At 41.6% G+C, this 26547-nt stretch overlaps 1 protein-coding gene across 1 annotated transcript in view; it reads left to right on the top strand.

Annotated features, from left to right (window-relative positions):
* The first annotated feature begins 6246 nt into the window (after nt 1–6246).
* The window catches only part of PSMD12 (proteasome 26S subunit, non-ATPase 12), a 29415-nt gene continuing 9114 nt past the window's right edge, over nt 6247–26547 (top strand). The window contains exons 1-5 of the mRNA XM_036116154.2: nt 6247–6456; nt 14721–14780; nt 14867–14995; nt 20665–20772; nt 23596–23700. Coding sequence (XP_035972047.1) covers nt 6349–6456; nt 14721–14780; nt 14867–14995; nt 20665–20772; nt 23596–23700 — 510 coding nt within the window. The 5' untranslated portion in view covers nt 6247–6348. The remainder of the gene's footprint in view (nt 6457–14720; nt 14781–14866; nt 14996–20664; nt 20773–23595; nt 23701–26547) is intronic.

Below are 26547 nucleotides of genomic sequence, written 5' to 3' on the forward strand. Positions count from 1 at the left end.
GCACGATATTTGACTTTTGTCAAATGGAATATTTTAAGTGTTACCAGAGGGAAAAAGAGGGAGTTATGTTTGTTATTAAGAGTATGTAGTAATAAGGGAAGAACTGATTTGTGTGTCTCTAGTTTTCTATAAATCATTAAGGTCGATCAAAAAAAAAAAAGAGTATGTAGTCATTTATATCAAAATCCGAGTTTAACAATTGGTTGGGTGACTGTAATTTGGCTAAATAATGGCCCCCAGAGATATCAGATCCCAAACCCCGGAAACTGAAAATGTTACCTTTTTAGAAAAAGGGTCTTTGGGGGGGGGTGCTTGACTGGCTCAGTCAGTAGGGCATGCGGCTCTTGATCTTGTGGGGGTTGTGAGTTTGAGCCTCACGTTGGGTGTAGAGATTACTTAAACATAAAATCTTTTTTTTTAAGATTTTATTTATTTATTTGAGAGAGAGAGTGAGAGTGAGCGCAAGAGGGGGAAGGATCAGAGGGAGAGGGAGAAGCAGACCCTCTGAGGAGCAGCAAGCCTGATGTGGGGCTCAATCCCGGGATCCTGGGATCGTGACCTGAGCGGAAGGTAGACGCTTAACCAACTGAGCCGCCCAGGCACCCTTTAAAAAATAAAATCTTAAAAAAAGAAAAAGAAAGAAAAAGGGTTTTTGGAGATGTGATTAAGTTAAAGACTTTGAGAAGATTAATCTGATCCTCTGGATGGGCCCTAAATACAATCACAAGTGTACATAAGAGAAAGGCAAGAGAGACTGATACACAGAAGAGGAGAAAGTACCATGACCTTGAAGGCAGAGATTGGCCTGATGAGGCCATAAGCCAAGGAATGCCCACAACCACTGGAAGCTGGAAGAGACAACAAAGGGGTTGTCCCCTAGAGCCCCCAGAGGGAGCATGGCCCTGTCATATCTTGATTTCAGCCCACTGATACTGATTTCAGATTTCTGGACTCCAGATTGTGAAAGAATCAATTTCTGTTGTTTTGAGCCACTAAATACATGATTATTTTTGACAGCAGCAAGAGAAAATGAACACAATGATTCTTTTTATTCACTTGATATAATGGTACTTGACATGAAATAATTCTAACACAAGTCCAAGAGATTTACTCAAAAGATAAAATATAGTATAATTTTCTTTGAAAATGATTTACAACAGACTTGAAAATAGCAAGTTCTCCCACTGCCTTTTTTTTTTTTTTAAGTTTTTATTTATTGGGGCGCCTGGGTGGCTCAGTCCTTAAGTGTCTTCCTTCAGCTCAGGTCATGATCTCAGGGTCCTGGGATAGAGCCCCACGTCTGGCTCCCTGCTCAGCGGGAGGCCTGCTTCTCCCCCTTGTACTCCCCCTACTTGTGTTCCCTCTCTCGCTGTCTTTCTCTGTCAAATAAATAAATAAAATCTTTTTTTAAAAAAAGTTTTTATTTATTTAAGTAATCTCCACACTGAACATGGGGCTCAAACTCATGACCCTGAGATCAAGAGTCGAATGCTCTCCCCACTGAACCAGCCAGGCACCCCTCTCACTGCCTTTAAAAGAGGCAATTTAGAAAAACAAATGTTTCACACACATTTCAGGAACATTTCTGTAATGTAAGCCTCTTGGCTTTAGATGCAATCAATATGTTAATGACTCCTAAATTCAAACCTCTAGCCCAAAGGACTCGCCTTAATTTGACCCTTGTATATGCATTTGCCTTTTCAACATTGTCACTGGATACCCAGTAGGGCCCTCAGACTTACCATATCCAACACTGGGCTTCATCCCTTTCTGTCTGACTTGCTTGTCCCTAACCTGCTCCTTCTCGGTAAATGGCAACTCCATCTTTCCAGACACTCAGGCCAAAAATCTTGCTGACATATGTGACCTCTCTACCCCCACGGCCAACAGCAAATCCGATCTTGGCTCTATCTTCAGGTTATACCCAGGATCTAGCCCTTTCTCCTACCTTAGTCCAAGCCACGATCATTTTCCTCCCAAATTATTACAATAACTTCCCAGCTAGTCTCCCAGCTTCTGCTCAACCTAGTCACCACACAGCAGCCAGAAGGTTCCTTCACTATGTAAGTCGGCTCATGCCACTCCGCCTAAAACCCCCACTGGCTTCCTATCTTACTCAGATTAAAAACCAAGTCCTTATAATGGTCGAAACTTCATCTCTTGCAACTCTTGCCCTCACTCATTCTGGTCTTCAGACAAGCCGGAGTGATCTGATTGCTCTCACCTCAGGGTTCTTGCTCTCGCCTCTGCCTGGAATCTTCTTCACCCAACTATCTGCAAGACTCCTTTCCTGGGGCACTCAGCCTGTGGAGCATGCCACTCTTGGTCTCAGGGTTGGGAGTTCGAGCCCCACATTGGGGGCAGAGATTACATAGGAAAAAAAAAAGACTCTCTTATTGACTGCAGGTCTTGGCTCACAAGCCTGGCCTTCCTTGACCACCTCCCATTCCCTATCACCCCTGCTCCAAATTTACATGTTTATTTTCTGTCCCCCCCCCCCATTAGAATGTTCACTTCACAAAGGTGGGAACTTTGGGCCCGATGTGTGCACGGCTGATAAGCTGAACAAGCCAGAGATGCCAGATATGAAAATGAACATAGTCGTTAATATAGACTCGTGAGTTTCAATAATTAGTATCATGATATACTTTACCACTGTTTCTCCAATCAATTTCTCTCTGTTGTGGAAAACCAACCTCTGCGCCCTGGAGCAGTAACTCGAAGACAGAGTTTGGGTTTATAGAAGGAAGACAGCTTATGACTTTGCCAGGCAAAGGAGGCTGCAGCAGGCTCATGGCTCCAAAGACTGCAAGCCTGCCCAGGGTAAAAGGCTGCGGGGTTTTATAGGAAAATACAGGATCTGGGTGGTTTCGATAGGAATCTGGTCCGTGCTGCCAGCCGGGTTCACGTCTTCAAGGTGGTCTCATGACCAACGGTGGCACTGGTCATGAGTCTCGTTATTCAGTATACATTGAGGTCAGCGGGATGTCAATACTGGTAAGGAGTTCCTGGAACAAAGGATTCTACAGAAAAACAAATGAAGGGGAAGAGGAGGGGAGACTTCAAGAATGAGGAAGAGAAAAATGTGTTCAGTTTAAAGTCAAGCCTTGCTGAGGCTCTAGTGTGTCCATCTTTTTTTTTTTTAATTGCATTGTTATTTATTTTTAAGTCATCTCTATTGTCCAAGTGATGCTCGAACTCATGGCCCCAATCTTTTTTTTTTTTAAATCTCTCAGCCCAACATGGGGCTTGAACTCAGGACCCCAAGATCAGTGGACTGCGGACTGAGCCAGTAGGATGCCCCAACTAGTGTGTCTATCCTAATTTCCATCTATTTTTACGTTTCTAGAGCGGTTTCATTTCTACCTTTGAGTCCTTATTCTTTGCTAATTTTCTCTCCTGAAACTAAATTCTTACTTACAATGTCAGACTCCCCCAAATAAAGGATTTATAAAGAGTCTATCTATATAACAGTACTTTACCTATTTTCTCTGACCATTGGCTCAGACTTTTACTGAGTTCCTTCTTTACTTCTCTTTTTTTGTTGTTGTTGTTTCCTTTGCAAGCTTTTCCTTAGATTTCAATGTGCTTTCGTTTTCCATGATCTCTGAGCCTAGCGAGGAAGGGCTTCAGTTTGGTGTTGAGAGCCAACTAGAGTTTTCTCCACCTATTAACCTCTTTCTTAGACCCTTTCTCACTCTTATTTTTTGAGTCCTGGAAACCATAAATCCATTTCCTCCATTACACCTTTGTTACTTTTTGTCTTTCACACTCTTCACACAAAATGTAAACCTCCAAATACTTTGTCTCTAGTCAAACCAAGTGCACATTGGATAAAGAGCCAGAAAACATCTTAGCCTAGCGTGCCTCAACAATTCTGGCCCCTAGCGTGTGTTCTAGAAATTTGTGTGGGTATTTCAGGTTGTCACGATCACTGGGGGGGGAAAGGGAGGCATCAGCATGTAATTGGGATGCCAGACATCTACAATGTAACAAACCTGGGTGGTAAAATACTGTCCCACATTCCACCTGACTTTTCAATGTCCTGCCGGACACCTACTTATGTGTCTGAGGCCTAGACTCTAACTCCATTTCACATATGCTAAGCTATTTTTTGAAGTTTTTTTTTTTTTAAAGATTTTATTTATTTATTTGACAGAGAGAGACACAGCGAGAGAGGGAACACAAGCAGGGGGAGTGGGAGAGGGAGAAGCAGGCTTCCCGCGGAGCAGGGAGCCCGATGCGGGGCTCGATCCCAGGACCCTGAGATCATGACCTGAGCCGAAGGCAGACGCTTAATGACTGAGCCACCCAGGTGCCCCTATTTTTTGAAGTTTTAATATACACTAATTTTTTTTTTTAAGATTGATTTATGTGAAAGAGACAGAGAGAGTGCTCGAGCATACGCGTGTGAGGAGAGGCAGGGAGGACTCCTGGCTGAGCTGGATCCCATGACCCTGAGATCATGACCCGAGCAGAAATCAAAAGTTGGACGCTCAACCAACTGTTCCACCCAGGCACCCCTGCACAAAAAATTTCTAAGAATTCTTCTATGTGAAAAACAATGAAAGATTGTACTTTCTTTTTTTAAAAAATATTTTATTTATTTATTTGACAGAGAGACATAGCGAGAGCAGGAACACAAGCAGGGGGAGTGGGAGAGGGATGCGGGGCTCGATCCCAGGACCCTGGGATCATGACTTGAGCCGAAGGCAGACACTTAACGACTGAGCCACCCAGGCCCCGAAAGATTGTACTTTCATATGGACAGAACTTTACCAAGAAGTTGTACACCACTTTGGAAAAATCATACCCCCCACAGTAAGCCCTTATGATGCCTGGGGAACCAATGAAAACATATCTATTGCAGATTTTGCTTTTACAGTTGTTATATATGTGTACAAGTAAATGACTTCTTTTTTATCTCTTATGATAGACGTATTTAGCCTTTATATTTTGAAGTTTATTTATTTATTTACTTAAGTAATCTCTATACCCAAGGTGGGGCTGGAACTCACCACCCAGAGATTAAGAGTTGCATGCTTCTCCAACTGAGCCAGCCAGGCACTCTTAACCTTTATATTTTGAATAATGTATATTATTTTGCTATTTTGCAATGCTTCTCCTTTACATTACAGCTAGGATGTTTTGTTGTTGTTTTTAATTTTGCGTGCAGACGGGGCACCTGGGTGGCTCAGTTGGTTGAGCGACTGCCTTCGGCTCAGGTCATGATCCCAGGGTCCTGGAATTGAGCCCTGCATCGGGCTCCCTGCTCGGCAGGAAGCCTGCTTCTCCCTCTCCCACTCCCCCTGCTTGTGTTCCCTCTCTCGCTGTCTCTCTCTCTCTGTCAATTAAATAAATAAATAAAATCTTAAAAAAAATTATGTGCGCAGATGGCTTATATTATCCATGATTTTGAGTACAGAACAGTAAAAACAAACAACAACAACAAAACAAGGTCTATTCAGCATATAGAAAGGGATGCTGGTGCTGATTAAATTCACTAACAGGTAGACCATTCCAAGATTTCCCATTTGCTTGGGAGGCTAATGTTGACACTTTGACCACATCACACACAACCTCATTCTCACTTTCAAGCATCCTAAACTTTTTAAAAGGGACCTAGATGGTGCGAAGGATAATGAAAACTTGTACGGTCCTTAAAAATTGAAATAACCTCGCATACGTGATCTCGCTTAATGCTCACAAGAGTCCTACAGAGAAAGCCAATAAAATGTCTTTCTAAAGATTCTTCTTATCCACGTAGTAGATTATAGTAAAAATGAAAACAAACAAAAAACTTGTTTTATCACCGAACCGCTGTCATACCTTCTCTTTGAGCTTTGAGAGATGCCACAGATTTAAACCACCAAGATTCTCAACCAGATGAAACTTTAGAACTTTTTTCTTTAGGGTTTATTTCAGCCTGTTCATGCAGAGATGAGAACACTGAGATCCAACAAAAGTTAAGCGACTTGCCTACATTTCTGAAAAATAATATTTCAAAGCAGGAATGTAAGAATATATGGGGCGGTCTATTCTGTTACACTAGTTTTTCTCACCGCCGCAAATTTTGGATGAAAAGTCTGTCACCGAGACAAAACCGGACGTGAGCTGCAGGGGCGAGGTGAACCCCACCCTCAACCCCGCCCCCAACCCCGCCCCCAACCCCGCCCCCCAGGGCTGTCCGCGGCAGTGCCGGACTGGCGGCCAGCGCACGGGGGCCTCGTGGGGTCCTTCGCGCGGGCTCCCGACGCACTGCCTGAGCGGGTGCGCAGGCGGCTTCCGGTGTGGGTGACGACTGGTGGCCGAAGCAGGGGGACATCAAGGGACGTTCAGGCAGGGACCATGGCGGACGGCGGCTCGGAGCGGGCTGATGGGCGCATCGTCAAGATGGAGGTGGACTACAGCGCCACGGTGGATCAGCGACTGCCCGAGTGCGAGAAGTTGGCCAAGGTGAGGGGAGGCCGGCTGGCTGTTGGCGGGCGCCAAGGGCTGAGTCACGGCGCGGAGCTTGCTTAGGCCTCAGGGGGCCTGCTGGCTGGAGGGCGCGTCCCCCACTGCCTGCCCAGCCCGACTTGGGCCTGCATGAGTAGGAGGTCCCAGGTCCGCTCCTCGGCGGGAGTATGCTAGTGTATGCAGGTTCCCAAACCCTCCCCAGGACAGATGGCCACTGCCCGGAGGAGTTGGGGCCCCATCGTACTTTTTACCGTTTCTTGGTACTGTTTAACGTTTACTCTAGCAGTTTCCCAGGGGTTAAGGCCGCTTCAGCGTTCAGGCTAGATCCGAGAGTTGAGTTCTGTTGCCCTTGCTGAATCAGTCTGTGTAGTTAAGTTGTTTATGGATCACGGGATGTTCCCTGCCTTTAGCCAGGAGAAGGGTTAGGAAAGTGATAGGGGCAAAGGTGGTTAGCACAGGATCCCTGCCCTTAAGGAGTTCGTATACATCACGAATTAGACGAGTCAGGCATGGTGGTGAGTTTCACACAAGTATAAACGTGCCGCTGGAACACAGAGAAGGAAGCTGTTCGTTCTTACTGGCGGGATAAGGGAAGGTTTTACAGAGAAGTTGACGTTTGTATTGGGCCTTAAAGAAGATTGGGATGGGGAGGAATCGTTCCTGGAGCGGGAACTGCAGAAGTAAAGACAAATTTCACATAACTGCAGGATAACCTCTTTAGGGGAGGTCATGAACAGTGGTTTAGCCCAACTGCTTATCTCCCCTGGAGTAGAAATTTAACTTGATCCTAACATTTATTACCCCCCCCCCCATGTGCCAGGCAACTTTATGTATCATTTTATATAAGGAAACCAAGGCTTGGAGAGTTTCTTGTGGAACGTTAACAGTTAGTAATAGAACCGGGGATTCAAAACTAGGTTTTGTCTGTAGTGGGTTTGGATGGTTGTTAAATCAACTCCCATCATGGGCTGTTGCTAAGAACCCTTACTCTCAGGCCTCATTAAATTCCTTGATCAATCCAGCCACAAACACTTACTGCTATTCACCTGGGATGCATGTACTAATAGAGTTGTATTTGTCCCTTAAGAAGCTTACTGCATAAGTACATTTAAGTGTAATAAGTTCAGGGACAGGAGGAGTGTCAAATATTACTTCACAGTAATATTTCTTAGAAAGAAACCTTTTCAATACTTCCCTTTTTTCTGATGAAGGATTTAATAGAGCTTTGCAAAAGACAGGGATAGGGAAAGATGATGAAGTTGATACACCTGAATTTCTTAACTTCAGTACTTGATGGAGGGGAGCCATACATTCATCTCTGCACTAACTGGAAGCTAGCGTAAAGAAACATCATGTCTATAAGGGTTGGAAAACACCCATAGTGCCAGGCAGATAACAATTCCTGGCATTTAGTGAGTACTTTCTACAGTGCCAGACACTCTTCTGGGTGCTTGCGTGCATTAGCTCATTTGGTCCTCACCTTAGCCCTATGTGATAGGTATTGTTCTTTTTTTTTTTTTTTAAAGATTTTATTTATTTGACAGAGAGAGACACAGCGAGAGAGGGAACACAAGCAGGGGGAGTGGGAGAGGGAGAAGCAGGCTTCCCGCTGAGCGGGGAGCCCGATGCGGGACTTGATCCCAGGACCCTGAGATCATGACCTGAGCCGAAGGCAGACGCTTAACGACTGAGCCACCCAGGCGCCCCGGTATTGTTCTTCTTATCTTACAGACATGAAAACAGTCTAAGAGAAGTTAAGTCACGTGCTCCAAGGTCATACAGCTAGTAAAGTGGTGGAGCCAGGATGCAGACCAAGCAGACTGCTTGTGCTCTCACCATGGTATCCTGTCTAGGGAGCCAAGTGTAATGAAAACCTGAACTTCTGAGCACCTGTCCAGGGAAAGGGGGCAGTAACTCTTCACCTCCAGTTAATCTTTGCCTGTTGGGGATGAAGGCCAAGCCTTCAACTCTTCTAATTTGAGGGAGAAACCAGGAATATGGAGGGTTTTTTTTTATATGAATTGCCTCAATATTTAGAAACTGGACGCAAATCTGTTTTAAAACACATTTGAGCCAATACCACATAGATCAAACAAAACATATGTACGGGCCAAAGTCAGCCCCTGAACCACCACTTTGGAAGTCATAGATTGCTAGTGTCCAAAGGAAGAAACCATTTCCTTTAAAGAAGTACAGCTATTCCTAAAGCTGAGATCTGGGAGAAAAAAATCTTCCCTTTACCGATTTCTTCTGATAGCCTACTGTCAGTAGTCAGTGCTAGACGTTGTGGGGAGTATAAAGATTATTATTAGACAAAGCTCTTGCCCTCAGATAGCTTATAGGCCAGTAAGAAAAAAAAAATTTCACTGTTACAGTTGTAGTAATCATGTATATGGCATTTATTTAGGACATTGTGGATGCCTTTTTAGGTGTCAAATTGGTAACAAATGTTTCAAACAGGGAATGTTGGGGCCTGTTAAACTAGGTAAAATTAAAGCCATTTGCATTTTTTTTTTTTTAAAGCCAATGAGCCAGTGAAACAAAACAAGGCACAGGTATGGATTATTTTTGTGAAGGAGGCAGGTAGAGGGCTGGGGCATGGCAGCGTATAAGCGCTTTCGTTTTTGTTCTTTAATGCAAACCCACAATTTTCAAGTTTTGGATTAGATGGTTGTCTTACCATCTGGTTAATTTTAAGATTTGTTTCTTTGTTTTGCCTTTTATTTTATTTTGTAAAAGATTTTATTTATTTATTTGACAGAGAGCGTGTGTGTGCATGCACACACAAGCAGAGGGAGCAGCAGAGGGAGAAGGAGAACCAGGCTCCCTGCACAGCAGGACTTGATCCCAGGACTCTGGGATCATGACCTGAGCTGAAGGCAGACGCTTAACCAACTGAGCCACCCAGGCGCCCCTATAGAACACTTTAGCATACATTTTTCAGTGTTTTACTTTGAGCCCATCAATAAAACTAAAGAAAACTTTATTGTTTTTACTTTACTTGTGAGAAAACTAAGGTTCTTGCAGCTTAAGTGGTTTATCCAAGGTCTCAGCAAAGCCAGGTCTCCTGGCAGCAGGTAGTGTTCTTTTTGCTATATCCTGCGACCTCTTTAAGAGACTTACTTTTGTACTTAAGTCATTTTTTATTTTTTATTTTATTTTTTAAGATTTTATTTATTTATTTGACAGGTAGAGACATAGCGAGAGAGGGAACACAAGCAAGGGGAGTGGGAGACGGAGAAGCAGACTTCCCGCCAAGCAGGGAGCCCGATGTGGGGCTCGACCTGAGCCGAAGGCAGACGCTTAACGACTGAGCCACCCAGGCGCCCCAGTCATTTTTTATTTTTAATGTGAAAGACAAAATTTATGTGTATAGAAACTTAATAAGAATGTACCCAGTGAGAAAAGCACAGATAGCAGAAACCTTCAAAAGGCAGACTAAAGTCTAGATGTGAGTGGTAAAATTGCCAAATCTAGGCTATTTGAATCTCCTACAATGACCTATGTTTCTGTATCCCAACACTCATGTCACATTCAACAAATAACACCAGTCACTAATATTTATTGCTGTGTACTTTTAAAAAAATATTTAATTTATTTGAGAGAGAGAGCACAAGCGGTTGGGGGGTGGGTAGAAGCAGAGGGAGAGAGAGAAGCAGGCTCCCCACTGAGCAGGGAACCTGATGTGGGGCTTGATCCCAGGACCCTGGGATCATGACCTGAGCCGAAGGCAGACGCTTAACGACTGAGCCACCCAGGTGCCCCAGTATTGCTTTAATCCTTACAGCAACCCTGTGCGGCAGGAATTATTATTATGCTCATTTCACTGAAGAGAAAATTAAGGGTCAGAGAGGGTAAGTGTCTTGCCCGAGGTAACAGTGGTAAGACCTGGCATTTAGACCCAAGCAGTCTGGCTTGCAGAGCCTTTGTTTTTAACCATTACATTCTGACGCTTCTGTGATTGGTATTTGGGGTTGGTGAGATAGTAAGAGTGATACTAGTTCTTGGTAATGATTAGTGCTTCACCCTTGGGGCCTTTTCTGAACTGTAACTATGTAGTACAGAGCAGTTCCTAATACACAGAGGATCACCACCACCCTTCTTGATTATGATATATTTGGTACGTGGGTATTTGGAGATTATTTACATTCTTAAATTGAATATATCCTTTGGTGGTTTTTCTTGTCTTTTCATTTGGTTAGCTGCGGCCTCTTCTTAAGGTTAATATCAAAAATAAAGAGGTGAAATGTAAAACAGTTTATTGACTGTTAGCAGCTTGGACAAAGAGACCCCCCCCTTTAAGAAATAGGTCCTGTGAAAGCATTGGATTGGCATTAAATTTCAGCTGTTGGCCTTTTTCTTATTTAGGTTGTTTAACAAATCATTAAAAGATTGGATCCATTTAGGAGTTAAAGGACACAAACATACGGAATTTGCAGATAACCCAACATGTATTGATGTTGAACAAACTCCTTAGTCGTTTACCTCATTTACAAAGATTATTTTGATGAGAAAAATGAGTCACAAAAGTCACATGTTCTGACGAGTTGGTTTTGATAGCTCTGACCATCTCGTTCCTCTGAGTTGAAAAGCAGGATCGAGGAGGTGGAATTTCAAGAACTGTGTGAAGATAGGAAAGAAAGGAGGAAGATGGTTAGCCATAGCATTGAGCATGGAAGAATGGGAGAAAAAAGTGGGATGTTTAGAGAATTGGGAGTTGTATTTAATGAAGTTGATGGTAGCGTCCCTCAAATCGCACTGAATTGCCAGCCATGTAATTTGTCACATCCTACGTAGTGTGACAGTGAGAATCAGGAATTCTGAGCCCTTAAGGTCATCTGATAGTTCTGGTCATTGTCAATGCATACTATATACAAGTTGGTGCATGGGAAACGATCAAACATGGTCCAGCCCTGAAGGAACTTACAGACCACTTAGGAGGCAAGACATGCATGTTAATAACTGGTACAAGGTATAAAGGGATGTACCATCATATCTACAGAAGCAACATGATGTGCTTTGCCAGGTGAGGAGTGAGCTGGTGCCAGATGCAGAGTGAGCTGCAGTGGTGAACAATATAGACGCACGCAGTCCCTTTTCTTAAAGAATTTACATTCTAGTGAGATGAAGACAGTGTTAAAATAGAAAAGAGTTTGGAGTCATTACAAAGCAGAAAGTCAGGGGGCTTGTGAGTTAAAGAAGGAAGTGCTGACTAACCACTGACTATGGGGAGTTAAATTAAGAATGTGTTCCTGAGGGGCGCCTGGATGGCTCAGTCGTTAAGCATCTGCCTTCGGCTCAGGTCATGATCCCAGGGTCCTGAGATCAAGCCCCGCATTGGGCTCCCTGCTTGGCAGGAAGCCTGCTTCTCCCTCTCCCACTCCCCCTGCTTGTGTTCCCTCTCTCGCTGTGTCTCTCTCTCTGTGTCAAATAAATAAATAAAATCTTAAAAAAAAAAAAAAAAAGAATGCCTTCCTGAGAAGGTGACCACAAACGTTCTGTTGATACCTAGAGCCCATGGCTCTAGAGTGCTATGTGATTCCTTCACACATAGAGTGCAATTCTTTAAAACCCATACTCTGGGGGCACCCCGGTGGCTCAGTTGGTGAAGCGTCTGCCTTCCGCTCAGGTCATGATCCCAGAGTCCTGGGATCGAGCCCAGCATTGGGCTCTCCCTCTCCCTGTGGTCTCTCACTTTGTCTTTCAAATAAATAAAATCTTAAAAAAAAAAAACTTCTGAATTAAAATACCATAAACTATACTCTGTTGATTATAGTCACATGACTAATAGTAATTGCAAAAATGACAGGTGACCATTAATGAACAGTATTTTGCATTTTAACTTTTTTTGCGCTACATTTGTTGCCAGATAGTAACCATTTCCCTAATGGAAATTACTTTGATGGAAGCAAAGGTGTGATTTAAACTAATTACATTTTGGTGTCATGGAGGGAACATTGGGCCAGGAGGCAAGAGCCCTGGGTTCTGGTTCTGCTGATAAGTTTTGTGGCTGAGCTGTTTGGTCCTTAGTCTTTTTATAGTCTAAAATGAGGTGATCGGATTAAGTAATCTTCCTCTTTACAGTTCTAAGATTCTTTGATCTTTTATGATTTATTAGCCTTTAACTTTGAAGAATTTATGGATTTGTTCCTTGTTCTTTTCCTCTGATGGACATTTAGTCAGCATTCATGGTACACATGAATCTATAGAATTTGCAGAACTGATACTCCCCCTTTGCATAGGAAACATTGTTACAATGCTAGTAATCATATGTTTCAGATTTAATTATAGTAATCATAGATTTCAGAGTTAAAGTTCAAATAATGGCTGTACAGTACATATTTTTTGCTCCATAGAAAATTCACAGCTTAAACGTTATCTTGGAAAATAAGGAAAGAATATTTTGAAAAGTCGAAACATTATTTGTATCCTTAATTCAAAAACTGTTTCTTTCGTCAGTAAAAGAGTAGTACTCATATACTATCCATACATGTCATTAAAATAAGTTTCAGGGCACCTGGCTGGCTCACTTGGTGGTGCATGTGGCTCTTGATCTTGGGGTTGTGAGTTTGAGCCCCACATTGGGTGTAGAGATACTTAACAATGAAATCTTTTTTAAAAAGTAAATAAAAATAAATAGTAATAAATTTCATTTATAGTTAGAAAACCAATTTCAAAATAAAACCCTCCTCATCACTTCTAATTCATTCACTGTTATTAATACCAATATCTTAAGTACGTTCAGTTTTTTTTTTGCTGTGGGCTGGTTTTGTGTTTATCACAATGTGGTTTGTTTTGGTTTTGGGTTTTTTTTTTCCTTAGATTTTATTTATTTTTTTGAGAGAGACTGAGAGTGAGAGAACGATCCCAGGACCCCGAGATCATGACCCAAGCCAAAGGCAGACAGACGCTCAACCAACTGAGCCACCCAGGCGCCCCACAATGTGTGCTTTTTTTTTTTTTTTAAAGATTTTATTTATTTATTTGAGAGAGAGGGAATGAGACAGAGAGAGCATGAGAGGGGGGAGGATCAGAGGGAGAAGCAGACTCCCTGCTGAGCAGTGAGTCCGATGCGGGACTCGATCCCGGGATTCCAGGATCATGACCTGGGCCGAAGGCAGTCGCTTAACCAACTGAGCCACCCAGGCGCCCACAATGTGTGCTTCTTAATAGGATAGCTTATTTTAGTCCTGATATATTATCATTTAGGTTTATATCATTTGGATTTTGTTATTCCCATTTCCTAATGTGCACCCCAGAAAAAATATTTTATTTTTGCATATGAGAGATAGAGGCTGTTGTCAGTTGACAAAAAGGGGTATTCCATTTGGATCAGTATCTGCTTAAAAGTGGGACCTTTGGGGTGCCTGGGTGGCCCAGTTGGTTAAGTGGCTGCCTTCAGCTCAGGTCATGGGATCGAGCCCCACATCGGGCTCCCTGCTTGGCGGGAAGTCTGCTTCTCCCTCTTCCTCTGCCTCTCCCCCTGCTTGTGAACTCTCACTCTCTTTCTCTGTCAAATAAATAAATAAAATCTTTAAAAAAAAAAAAAGTGTGACCTTTGGCATACCGTGTATGGATATTCTCAGGTGGTCTTCATTTCCTTTAAGCACAATTATAATTTACTTTAAAAGTCATTGAAGAATTAGGGGCTCCTGGCTGGCTCAGTTGGCAGAGCATGCGACTCTTGATCTCGGGGTTGTGAGTTTAAGCCCCACTCTGGGCATAGAGCTTACTTTAAAAAAAAAAAAAAAAGTCATTGAAAAATTTCTTGTCTTTTCACCACCAAATATCCTTTACGTTTTTCCTCGAAACTTCATGTTTTAAAGTATTTGTTATGGTGACGTCATAAAAAAATCGTTCTTTTTCTCCATTTTTATTCTTCAAAGACACGTGAGTGCCACTTAGAGTCTCAGTTCAGAACAAGATAATCTGGTTACCACACTGAGTTGATCATTTAGAATCCAAAATGACTTTTTTTCAGGTGTTAAATCATTGTTCTATATTCAGTTTCTCTTAGGCATTTTGAAATGTTAAAAACAGCTTGTGGGCCCTACTTTAGGAACCACTGACTTAGGGAGTCCACAGGAAAAGCAAGCACTACCAAGAGGAGAAAACCAAACAATAGTAGTGGGGGTGGCCCTTTTCCTCTAAAATGGATTTTTTTTTCTTTTCTGTGTCAGAAACATCTCATTTTAGACTAGTTTATTTGGTTTTGTGTTGGTGATAGTGTTTTCATTCTTCATTTTTATCTTTTGTTTTAGGAAGGAAGACTTCAAGAAGTCATTGAAACCCTTCTCTCTTTGGAGAAACAGACCCGCACTGTGAGTAGATTATAGTGAAAACCTCAATTATCATTAATTTCATTTAACTGTGCTCCATTAACTTCAGTATATTTTCATTCTTACAGGCTTCTGATATGGTGTCTACATCCCGCATCTTAGTTGCAGTAGTGAAGATGTGCTATGAGGCTAAAGAATGGGATTTACTTAATGAAAATATTATGCTTTTGTCAAAAAGACGGAGTCAGTTAAAACAAGTGAGTTCATGAGTACATTTGCATTTAAATTAGGACTTTAGAAAACCGTTCTATGAATTTGTTTTAAATTTACTGTTAAATCAGCATTACATTCCAGACAGTTTTTAAAAATTATGTCCATATTTTCATGTCAGCTGTTTTTATGTTTTTTTCTTCTAGTTTTTATATATTTGAATATTTTTACAAAATTGTGCTGAGTGTTGGTGCAGCTTTGTTCTGTTTCCATGTGGCTCCACGTCTTCGTGTTTATTTTTTAAAAAGATTTATTTAAGAGAGAGAGAGCATGCGCACACGCCCTAGCATGTGGGGTGGATGGGGGAGGGAGAGGGAGCGAGAGAATCTCAAGCAGACTCCTGCTGAGTGCAGAGCCTGGTGGATCTCACAACCCTGAGATCATGACCTGAGCCCAAATCATTATTAATTATTTTTTAAAGATTTTTATTTATTTATTGAGAGAGATAATGATAGAGAGCATGAGAGTGGGGAGAGTCAGAGGGAGAAGCAGATGCCCCACTGAGCAGGGAGCCCGATGCGGGACTCGATCCCGGGACTCCAGGGTCATGACCTGAGCTGAAGGCAGTTGCTTAAACAACTGAGCCACCCAGGCGCCCATCATGTTTATTATTTTAAATGATTGTGTATAATCCATCAAATTGATAATTGTAATTTATATAGTTATGTTTTTTATTAAATATTTAATATTTAACTTATTCTGAGGCCATTTTTCAGACATTATTTTGACTAATTTTGTTTAAAGACTATGTTCTCATTTGGTGTTTTGGGGAAACTAGATTTTCTTTACTGTTTTCCCTGTTTTTTGCTTGAGTTGTTGTGGTTGTTGTTTTTTAGTAAACTCTATGCCCAACATGGGGCTCAAACCTGTGACCCCATGATCAAGAGTCACATGCTCACTGACTGAGCCAGCTGGGCGCCCCATTCTATTTGAGGTATTTAAATGATTCTCTGTACAAGTAGATTCCACTTGTCATTTATATCTCATCTTTAAAATGCTGTTCCCTGAGTAGTTTCCAGGTTTTTCTTTTTTGCTTTCAAATAAAGGTATTAACATAAAACAGGGTAGTAGTGGAACCAAAAACAGAAATATGGTGCTCTTGTTGAAATCTCATCTTATTAATTAGTTTACTGCTGAAGTGAACCTAGTGTTAGAGTGGGTTAAATTACTTTTTGCAAAAAACAAATTGTTTTTCTCCTTTTTTTTTTTTTAGATAAGTTTACATGCATATAATTCGTGCTATCTAAATCTCCCTCCCTCTCTCTTGGGGTTGTGAGTTTGAGCCCCACGTTGGGTATAGAGATTACTTAAAAATAAGATCTAAAAAAAGGGGTGCCTGGGTGGCTCAGTCGTTAAGCGTCTGCCTTCGGCTCAGGTCACGAGCCCAGGGTCCTGGGATCGAGCCCCACGTTGGGCTTCCCTACTCAGCGGGAAGCCTGCTTCTCCCTCTCCCACTCCCCCTGCTTGTGTTCCCTCTCTCACTGTCTCTCTCTCTCTCTCTCTGTCAAATAAATAAATAAAATCTTAAAAAAAAATCTAAAAAAGTGCTCGCTTCGGCAGCACATATACTAAAAAAAGTCTAAAAAAAAATTAATAGATTTGAGGCAGTCCAGTATATATGAATGAAATTCGTTTAAATATGCCTTTTACTGCTCAGTTCTGTGGTGCGAGAGACCATCATAGAGTCGGCTGAGAGACTGGCATAGATGAACCATTGTCTTCCTCTGATTTTCTTTTTTTAAGATTTTATTTATTTATTTGACAGAGACACAGCGAGAGAGGGAACACAAGCAGGGGGAGTGGGAGAGGGAGAAGCAGGCTTCCCGCCGAGCAGGGAGCCCGACACGGGGCTCGATCCCAGGACCCTGGGTTCATGACCTGAGCCGAAGGCAGACGCTTAACGACTGAGCCATCCAGGCGCCCCTTCCTCTGATTTTCTAAGAGGTTTGCTTTCTGTAGGACAATTTGGAAAGGGCTGCTTATTTATTTGTCTTGAGGCAACCTGGGTTATAAAGAAAAATATGTGTTTTATATCGTACTGGTGCCATTCAAAGCACATATCCAAAAATACAGTTTATTAATAGAGTCATAACATTTTAGAGTTCGTAGGAGGGGACTGTTCACCTCTGTTGTTTTTCTGATTGAGAAACTGACATTTATATGTAAGACTCTTGGAATGTGAAGAAATGTGCCAGGTAACCTCTAGTTCAGTGCACAGTATAAATCACAAGTAACGGTAGTACCTCTTTAGCAAGGTGATTTGTTTTTTTAAAAGTTACACACATAGGGGCCCCTGGGTGGTGCATTCGGTTGAGCGGCTGACTCTGGATTTCGGCTCAGGTCATGATCTCGGGGTCGTGGGATAGAACCCTGTGTCAGACTCTGCACTCAGCGTGGAGTCGCTTGTCCCTCTCCCTCTGCTCCTCCCCCAGTCTGCTCTCTCTCTAAAAAATAAATAAATAAAATCTTAAAATAAAAAAAAGTTACACAGCAGTATATAGTGAATGACATAGAACAGTGAGTGGCCCTAGGAGACATGAAAGGAGGAAGAGAGGGTTTTGATTAGGTTTGTCAGGGAGGCTTGCTGGAGAAAGAAGAGTTGGAGGCAGTCTTGCAGCTGGCTAATGGCAGGACCACGACTGCAGTGGGGTTCCTCTTTTCGCTGTGACATGTCTCCTTAGCTCTGGAAAGTGCTTAAGGACACAAAATGTGCCTCTCCTTTTCCCATAATTACTTTTTACCTAAAACTTTTCTTTTTGCCCTACCAGACTTAGAAAGTAATGATTTTCTTAAAATAACCTTTTCTAGATTGCTTAAAATTAATGGTTTCTAATTCACTGTCTGTCACTTGAGCCCAGGGGGTAAGCCTCACTCCAGCCATGACTTACCTAATGACCTGTATTTTTTTCAAGGAACAGCAGGATGTTCACTTACCATTAGAATATTGATGTAATTGTTTCGTTTTGTTTTTCTTGTACCCCATCTGATTTCTGTTAATGTAGTTTTTGCACAGCTTTTAGAATTACTAAGTTGTACGCCCTTCTAGAAATCATGGTTATAATTAGTGTTAGAGGGATCATTTTTTGAGATACAAGGTGTCCCAGAGCCTTGCACTTATTGAAAGAGTTCTATTTTGGGCACCTGGGTGGCTCAGATGGTTAAGCGTCTGCCTTCGTCTCAGGTCATGATCCCAGGGTCCTGGGATCGAGTCCCGCATCGGGCTCCCTGTTCAGCGGGGAGCCTGCTTCTCCCTCTGCCTCTCTCTCTCTCTGTCTCTTATGAATAAATAAATAAAATATTTAAAAAAAAATAATTTTAAAAAAAGTTCTATTTTATTTTATTTATTTATTTATTTATTTTTTTTTTTTAAAGAGTTCTATTTTAAAATAAAACCTTCGTTTTCTGGAACTCCTGTGTCTCTGAACAGCCAATTTTTCAGATAATTAGAAGTTCAACCTTAGCTACATGAATACTGTTTTTCAAGGAAATGTTTGCAGGATATACCATGGGATTTTTTTTTTCCAGCTTGATTGAGGTATAATTGACAGAAGGTATTCTGTTTACTTTTCTGCTATCTTAAACAAAATATGCATTTTCTTGATGACAAAGAGTCCTAATTATTATTCTCAATGATGATGATAATTGATAATGCTGTTCAGAATCTGTGTTAGAGGTTGCAGACTACAGGCCACGACCAAATCCCACCTGCCGGCTTTGTAAATAAAGTTTTTGTGCGTAGCCACCCTTTCGTTATACATTGTCTGGCAGCTTTGTAGTTACAAAGGCGGAGTTGAGGGGCGCCTGGGTGGCTCAGTTGGTTAAGCGACTGCCTTCGGCTCAGGTCATGATCCTGGAGTCCCAGGATCGAGTCCCACATCGGGTTCCCTGCTCAGCGGGGAGTCTACTTCTCCCTCTGGCCCTCCCCCTCTCATGCTCTCTCTCTCTCATTCTCTCTCTCAAATAAATAAATAAAATCTTAAAAAAAAAAAAAAAAAAAACAAAGGCGGAGTTGACTACTTGCCCCAGAGACCCTGTGGCCCACAGAGTTTAAAATATTTACTATGTAAATATTTACCAAAATTTACCAAAATGTTTTGCTGACCCCTGACCTAGATGATAGAATGTTACAGAATGCTGGAGGTGAGGAACCTGGGCAGGGGATACATGACCATCAATGTCATACTTTATTGAGGGGAGTATGGGTGACTGTGGCTTCTCCTCCCCACCCAGGCGATGGAACTACTTAAGCTCTGCCTCTGCCGCTGACTCTTTTCTTCAGTCACAGTATCCGCTGGCTGTGGCTTTCTTGTGTTCACAGCCGCTGTTGAACTCTGCTTTTCTCTTCTCTTTCTTCCCCCTTTTGTCTTTTGCGACTTCTTCTATGCTTTTTTGCTTGGCTCCAAAAAAAGGTAGTTATGATTTTATTCATTTATTTGAGGGACACAGAGACCATAAGCGGAGAGACAAAGAAGCAGACTCCCTGCTGGGCAGGGAGCCTGATGCGGGGCTCGATCCCAGGACCCTGAGATCATGATCTGAGCTGAAGGCAGACACTGAACCAACTAAGCCACCCAGGTGCCCCATCTAGGAAGCCTTCTAGTAGACATTCTCAAACACCCCTTTTTGTGTAATCAGTTCACTGTTTGTAGTGGAGAGGGTAAAGTCTTTCATCTGAGGTTCTTCTAACCTTTTTGAGTTTATTACTAGGTGTTCAGTACTTCTTAGTTATCAGAGACTTTTTTTTTAAAGATTTTATTTATTTGAGAGAGAGAAAGAGACAGAGCATGAGCAGGGGGGAGGGGCAAAAGCAGGCTCCCCGATGAGCAGCAGGGAGCCCAGTGCAGGGCTGTATCCCAGGACCCTGGGATCGTGACCTGAGCTGAAGGCAGACGCTTAATGACTGAGCCACCCAGGTGCCTCCTATCAGAGACATTTGGAAAAAAAAATTCTTTTTAAGATTTTATTTATTTATTTGACAGAGAGCACAAGCAAGGGGAGAGGCAGAGGGAGAAGCAGGCTTCCCGCGGAGCAGGGAGCCCGACACGGAGCTCAATCCCAGGACCCTGGGATCACAACCTGAGCCAAAGTCAGTTGCTTAAACAGCTGAGCCACCCAGGCGCCCTATGAATTTTTTTTTTTTTTTTTTTAAGCAAGCTCTACACCCAACTTGGGGCTTAAACTCACAACCCTGAGATCAAGAGTTGCATGCTCTACCAACTAAGTCAGCCAAGCACTCCTTATGTTTTTTTTGTTTTGTTTTGTTTTGTTTTAAGATTTTATTTATTGGGGCGCCTGGGTGGCTCAGTTGTTAAGCATCTGCCTTCTGCTCAGGTCATGATCCTGCGGTCCTGGGGTCCTGGGATTGAGCCCCACATCGGACTTCCTGCTTGGCAGGAAGCCTGCTTCTCCCTCTCCCACTCCCCCTGCTTGTATTCCCTCTCTCGCTGCCTCTCTCTCTGTCAGATAACTTTGACAGAGAGCGACACAGCGAGACTGAACAACCCAGGCGCCCTGCTCCTTATGTTTTTTAATAGGCATTTCCATTTCTAGAATTGCTTGGGAAGACTAGATTTGAACATAGCTCTTCCATCAATGAAATACTTCCTTTTTAACTATATGAGGAATGAATCTTACTTATGAATGGTTATTATTGTAGGCTGTTGCAAAAATGGTTCAACAGTGCTGTACTTACGTTGAGGAAATCACAGACCTTCCAATCAAACTTCGATTAATTGATACCCTACGAATGGTTACAGAAGGAAAGGTAAGTTTTCCATTGGCGTAACTCACAGTGGAAAGTCCTGTCTTTTCTGTATTCAGAGATTCTTACGTAGACGTATCAATAGGTATGTATATATTTTTTAAGATGACAAAATAGATTATCACCTTCATTCAACCATTATCTTTGTACATTTCCTTCTAGTATCTTTGCATATATAAACGAATTTATTTATTTATATATTAAAGATTTTATTTTTAAGTAATCTCTGCACCCACCGTGGGGCTCGAACCAATGACCTGGAGATCATGAGTTACATGTTCTTCCGACTGAGCCAGCCAGGCACCCCCAAATGAATATATTTAAATAGTGGCAGTTTTTTTTTTTTTTTTAAAGATTTTACTTATTTGACAGAGAGAGACACAGCGAGAGGGGGAACACAAGCCGGGGGAGTGGGAGAGGCAGAAGCAAGCTTCCCGCTGAGCAGGGAGCCCGATGTAGGGCTCAATCCCAGGACCCTGGGATCCTGACCTGAGCCAAAGGCAGACGCTTAACAACTGAGCCACCCAGGCACCCCAGTGGCAGTCTTGACCAACTGAGCCACCCAGGCGCCCCCAGTGGCAGTCTTGATATATACAGATTTTTCTAGGAATTAGTGATCTTACCCCAAATTTACATGTGGTAACAATGAATCCAAGATAAAGCTAATTCTTCACCCTAGCTTAGATCTGCTTGAGAAATCTATGCTTGGGATAGCTAAGGTTTCACTCTACTATTTAACATAATAGTTTTATTATTTTAATTATTATATTTAATTATTATTATTATTATTTATTTATTATTATTTTTAACTGCCTGGCTGGCTCAGTTAGTAGGGCAACTTGACTCTTGATCTTGGAGTTTGAGTTTGAGCCCCGTGTTGGGTGTACAGCTTACTTTAAAAAAAAAAAAAAAAAAGATTAATAGCATAGTCACAGTGTAAGTTTAATTTTCAAAATTTCACTGTCTTGCCAGAATCCATTTGTATTTCTTTTGATCCCTTCTTTCTCCTAATTTTATGTTTCTCTAAAAAGGACAAGTATGAAATGGTGACTGAGGTAAATATATTTTTTTTCTAGACAGATTTTTGTCATCTGAGGATAAAAACTTAGCTTATATTTATTAGGTCTTTGTCACTTCAGTAAAATTTTTTCAAAGATTTTATTTTATTTTTTTAAGATTTATTTATTTTAGGGGCGCCTGGGTGGCTCAGTCGTTAAGCGTCTGCCTTCAGCTCCGGTCATGATCCCAGGGTCTTGGGATCGAGCCCCACATCGGGCTCCCTGTTCTGCGGGAAGCCTGCTTCTCCCTCTCCCACTCCCCCTGCTTGTGCTCCCTCTCTCGCTGTGTCTCTCTCTGTCAAATAAATAAAATCTTAAAAAAAAAAAAAAAAGGTTTATTTATTTTAGAGAGAGTGTGCGGGGTTGGGGGGGTGGCGAGGAAGAGAGAATCTTGAGCAGACTCCCCACGAATGTGGAGCTCAACATGGGGCTCAGTCTCATGACCCTGAGATCATGACCTGAGCCAAAATCAAGAGTCAGATGCTCACCCAGCTGAGCCACCCAGGCGCCCCAAGATTTTATTTTTTTAAGTAATCTCTACACCCAACATGGGGCTTGAACCTGCAACCCTGAGAACACTGTTCTTTGCCTCCTCAAAGAGAGCCATCATAAAAAGAGTCACTGTGCTGTGTCTTGACTCTTAATTTCGGCTCAGGTCACAGTCTCAGGATCATGAGATCCAGCCCCATGTTGGGCTCCCTGCTGAGTAGGGGTCTGCTTGAGATTCTCTCTCTTTCCCTCTGTCCCTCCCCCCACCCCACCCCCACTCATGCCCATGCTCTCTTTTTCTAAAATAAATAAATCCTTAAAAAAAAAAGGAAAGAAAGACATGGGACATTTAGGAAAGTGAAAGTAGTTTGTTATTCTTAGAAGTTAAGGTTTTGGGGGTGGAGTGGGGAAAGGGGTTGCTGGAGAACAAAGGCTAAAGGGGTAAGCAAGCCTAAGCAGCATGAAAATTAGTTCCCTAGACTCCATTAGGCTATAGTTATATTTTTGATGTTTAATTTGTTGGAAATTATAAATCCACTAACATTACTTATATCTGCAAAAAATACTGATAACTTTAACAAGATCAAATATTTTTATTTTATTATTTTTTTTAAATAAGCTCTACACCCAATGTGGGGCTTGAACTTATGACCCCAAGATCAAGAGTCACATGCTCTACCAACTGAGCCAGCCAGACACCCTTCAAATAATTCTTTTAAAGGCACTGTTCTATTTTCTGTACTATTTAATGTAGCTTATGGTTCTGTTATTCATTAAACACAATGATTTCATATTTAGGCTCTTGAAGCAAAGCTACAAAATATGGATTATATTTCATAGAGACCTTTTCTTAAAAATTATGTGATTGTGGGGTGCCTTGGTGGCTCAGTTGGTCATGTCCAACTCTTGATTTTGGCTCAGGCCATGATCTCAGGGTCATGAGATCGAGCCCTGAGTCAGGTTCTGCATTCAGCGGGGAGTCTGCTCTAGATTCTCTCTCTCCCTCTCCCCCTCCTCCCTGGGCATGCATGCATGAGCATGTGTGTGCTCGCACGCACACTCTCTTTCTCTCTCTGAAAGGAATAAATTAAAAAAAATTTCGTGATTGTGAAATGTAAAATGTCACACAGCTATATTTGTACATGGAGTTAGATAAAGTGCACAATAACTGCAGGATAAGTACTGTTAGGCTTAGTTTGAATAATAGTTCAACTCTATCTTTAAAATGTTAACACATTTCCATGGGAATTTTGATAATATAAATTTCTCATATTTGTAGATTTATGTTGAAATTGAGCGTGCTCGACTGACTAAAACATTAGCAACTATAAAAGAGCAAAACGGTGACGTGAAAGAGGCTGCCTCCATTTTACAGGAGTTACAGGTAAGGAGTTGTGTTTAGAAGTGAAAATCTTTATATTTAGTCAGCAGTATTTCTTGTGGAAGTAGCTTATTTTGACACCTTATCACTTTTTCAAAAACACCAAGACTAAAAGTGAGTACAGGGAAGCGTAAGGTTGATATTCAGGTGTCTGAAAACTATGTCATTAGGGTCGTGACTAACTGCTAAAAAAAGTTTTGAAGAAAAGGTAAAATTGATGCGTTAGTCTTGATTTTGTGCTATTTGAAAATTTTCATTCTCTTTAGAACGTAAATAAAATTAGTAATTCATGTACTATGTATGCCTTAGGGATTTGCTGTTAATCATTAGCTTCCTTCTAAATGAATATTTGATTGATGGTCAATTTCTAGGCTAAATTGTTTTAACAAAGAAAAATTGCCTCATAATTTGCCGTGTTTCAGGACAAATTTAAGAGAGATCTTGAAATGAGACATCAATGAACTAAGAAATCTGAGAAAAGCCATAGACGCACTCACTCAAAATTTTCCTAATAATTTTGGTCCATCAAGTTTTCCACATTAAATTAAATTGCTTCAGTCATGTGCCATTTTAGCTAAAGGAAGGGAAAAAATAACACTGAGGGGATCCTGTGTGCTATGCATTGTTTTTGTTGTTTTTTTTAACCATGTCCTGTGTTCTCTATACATTTTATCTTCTTCACCGTTCATATACAATACTATTTTTATCCCCATTTTTCTGCCAAGGAAACTGAAACTCAAAGGGATTAAGTAATGTGCCTAATAAGTCATTGCCAAGAAGTGGAGTTCAGATTCATACTAGTTCTGTTTGGCTTCAGACTTCTTTTCTTCTTTTTAATTAAAAGACTTTATTTTTTAGAGCAGTTTTAGGTTCACAACAAAGTTGAGTGGCAAGTACAGAAAGAGTTCGCATGTGCCCCCTGATGCCCTCCCCCTGCAACACGCACGTACATGCACAACTTCCCCTTCTACCAACATCTCCTACCAGAGTGGTACATTAGTTAGGGTTGATGAACCTACATCGACGTGTGATCCCAAAGTCTATAGTTTGGGGGCGCCTGGGTGGCTCAGTCGTTAAGCGTCTGCCTTCGGCTCCGGTCATGATCCCAAGGTCCTGGGATCGAGCCCCACATCGGGCTCTGCTCAGCGGGAAGCCTGCTTCTCCCTCTCCCACTCCCCCTGCTTGTGTTTCCTCTCGCTGTCTCTCTCTCTGTCAAATAAATAAAAAAAAGTCTATAGTTTGCATTAAGTTTCACTCTTCGTATTGTGTGTTCTGCAGATTTTGACAAACGCATAATGATCTGTGTTCATCAACGTAGTATCATATAAAATAATGTCACTGCCCTAAAAATTCTCTGTGGTCTGCCTGTTCCTCCCTCCTGCCCTTCCCAACCCCTGGCAACCACTGATCTTTCTACTATCTCCATAGCTTTGCCTTCAAACTCTGTTTTCAACCAGGAGGATTGTGTGCCTCATGATTCAACATCCTCTGAAATATTCTTGCCAAAAAAATTCACCTCAGTTATATAAAGCTTCTAGGTTTAACTACCAGTTTACAGGATATACTAGGGACAGAGGAGCCTATTAAATGATACCACAGGGATGCAATCAGCATAATTTAGACTCTAGGAAACTATAGGAGGATTGGCTTGATTTTGTCAACAAATAAATGGCAAGGAAAAAAGAGCCATAAGAAACTTATCTACCGGCTGCAAAGTATGAGCCTTATTTGGGTTCTGATCTAATTAAATAAGATAGATGTTGGGGACTGACTAGATATTTGGTGATATAAGGAATTTTTAGATAACTTTTCAAAGTTTATCTTTTAGAGACATACTGAAATATATGACATGTTGTCTGAAATTTGCTTCAAAGTAATTGACACATGGAGAGTGGGTGAAGATACATAAATGAAACATTGATGGCTCATTGTATAAGTTTTTATTTTCCTTAACAAAAAATTACAAAGAGCATGAAATAAAAACTTTTTTCAGACCTAATAATAGTAATGAAATAGCCTTCAGTCCACTTTACCATTCTACATTTTATAAATTCATTTGCAGTATGTGTATGCCAAATATTAAATTAAAAATGTTTTTCATAGTGGGGCGCCTGGGTGGCTCAGTCGTTAAGCGTCTGCTCAGCTCATGATCCCAGGGTCCTGGGATTGAGCCCCGCATTGGGCTCCTGCTCGGCAGGAAACCTGCTTCTCCCTCTCCCACTCCCTCTGCTTGTGTTCCCTCTCTCGCTGTGTCTCTCTCTGTCAAATAAATAAATAAAATCTTCAAAAAAAAAAAAAAAGTTTTTCATAGTATTTGTCATAATTGATTTTCTATATTGTATCTGTTGTATATTTACTGTAAATCTACATTCTACATCTGTTAGAAGTCATACCAGCCTTGTTATCTGAATTTTAAAAAGACTAGCACCTCTTTTTTCTATAATTTTTTGTTAATATAAATAGAAAGCCTGCAAGTGACATCTTTTTTCGTGTTTAGAATTGTAATTTCTGGGGCGCCTGGGTGGCTCAGTCAGTCAGTTAAGTGTCTGCTTTGGCTCATGTCAGGATCCCAGGGTCCTGGGGTTGCACCCCGCGTCGGCTCCCTGCTCAGGGGGGAGTCTGCTTCTCCTTCTCCCTCTGCCTCTCTCACCGGCTTGTGCTCTCTATTTCTCTTTCTCTCTCTCTCAAATAAATAAAATCTTAAAAAAAAAATGAACTATTGATATACATAACAACTTAAATGAATCTTAGTATTCAAAGCATTATACTGAGTGAACAAAGATAGTCTCAAGAGATTACATTCTGTGTTTGACATTCTTGAAAAGACGTGTTTGTAGTGATGGGGAACAG

Source organism: Halichoerus grypus, chromosome 2, assembly GCF_964656455.1.
Source record: "Halichoerus grypus chromosome 2, mHalGry1.hap1.1, whole genome shotgun sequence".
In the NCBI taxonomy this organism is placed as follows: domain Eukaryota; kingdom Metazoa; phylum Chordata; class Mammalia; order Carnivora; family Phocidae; genus Halichoerus; species Halichoerus grypus.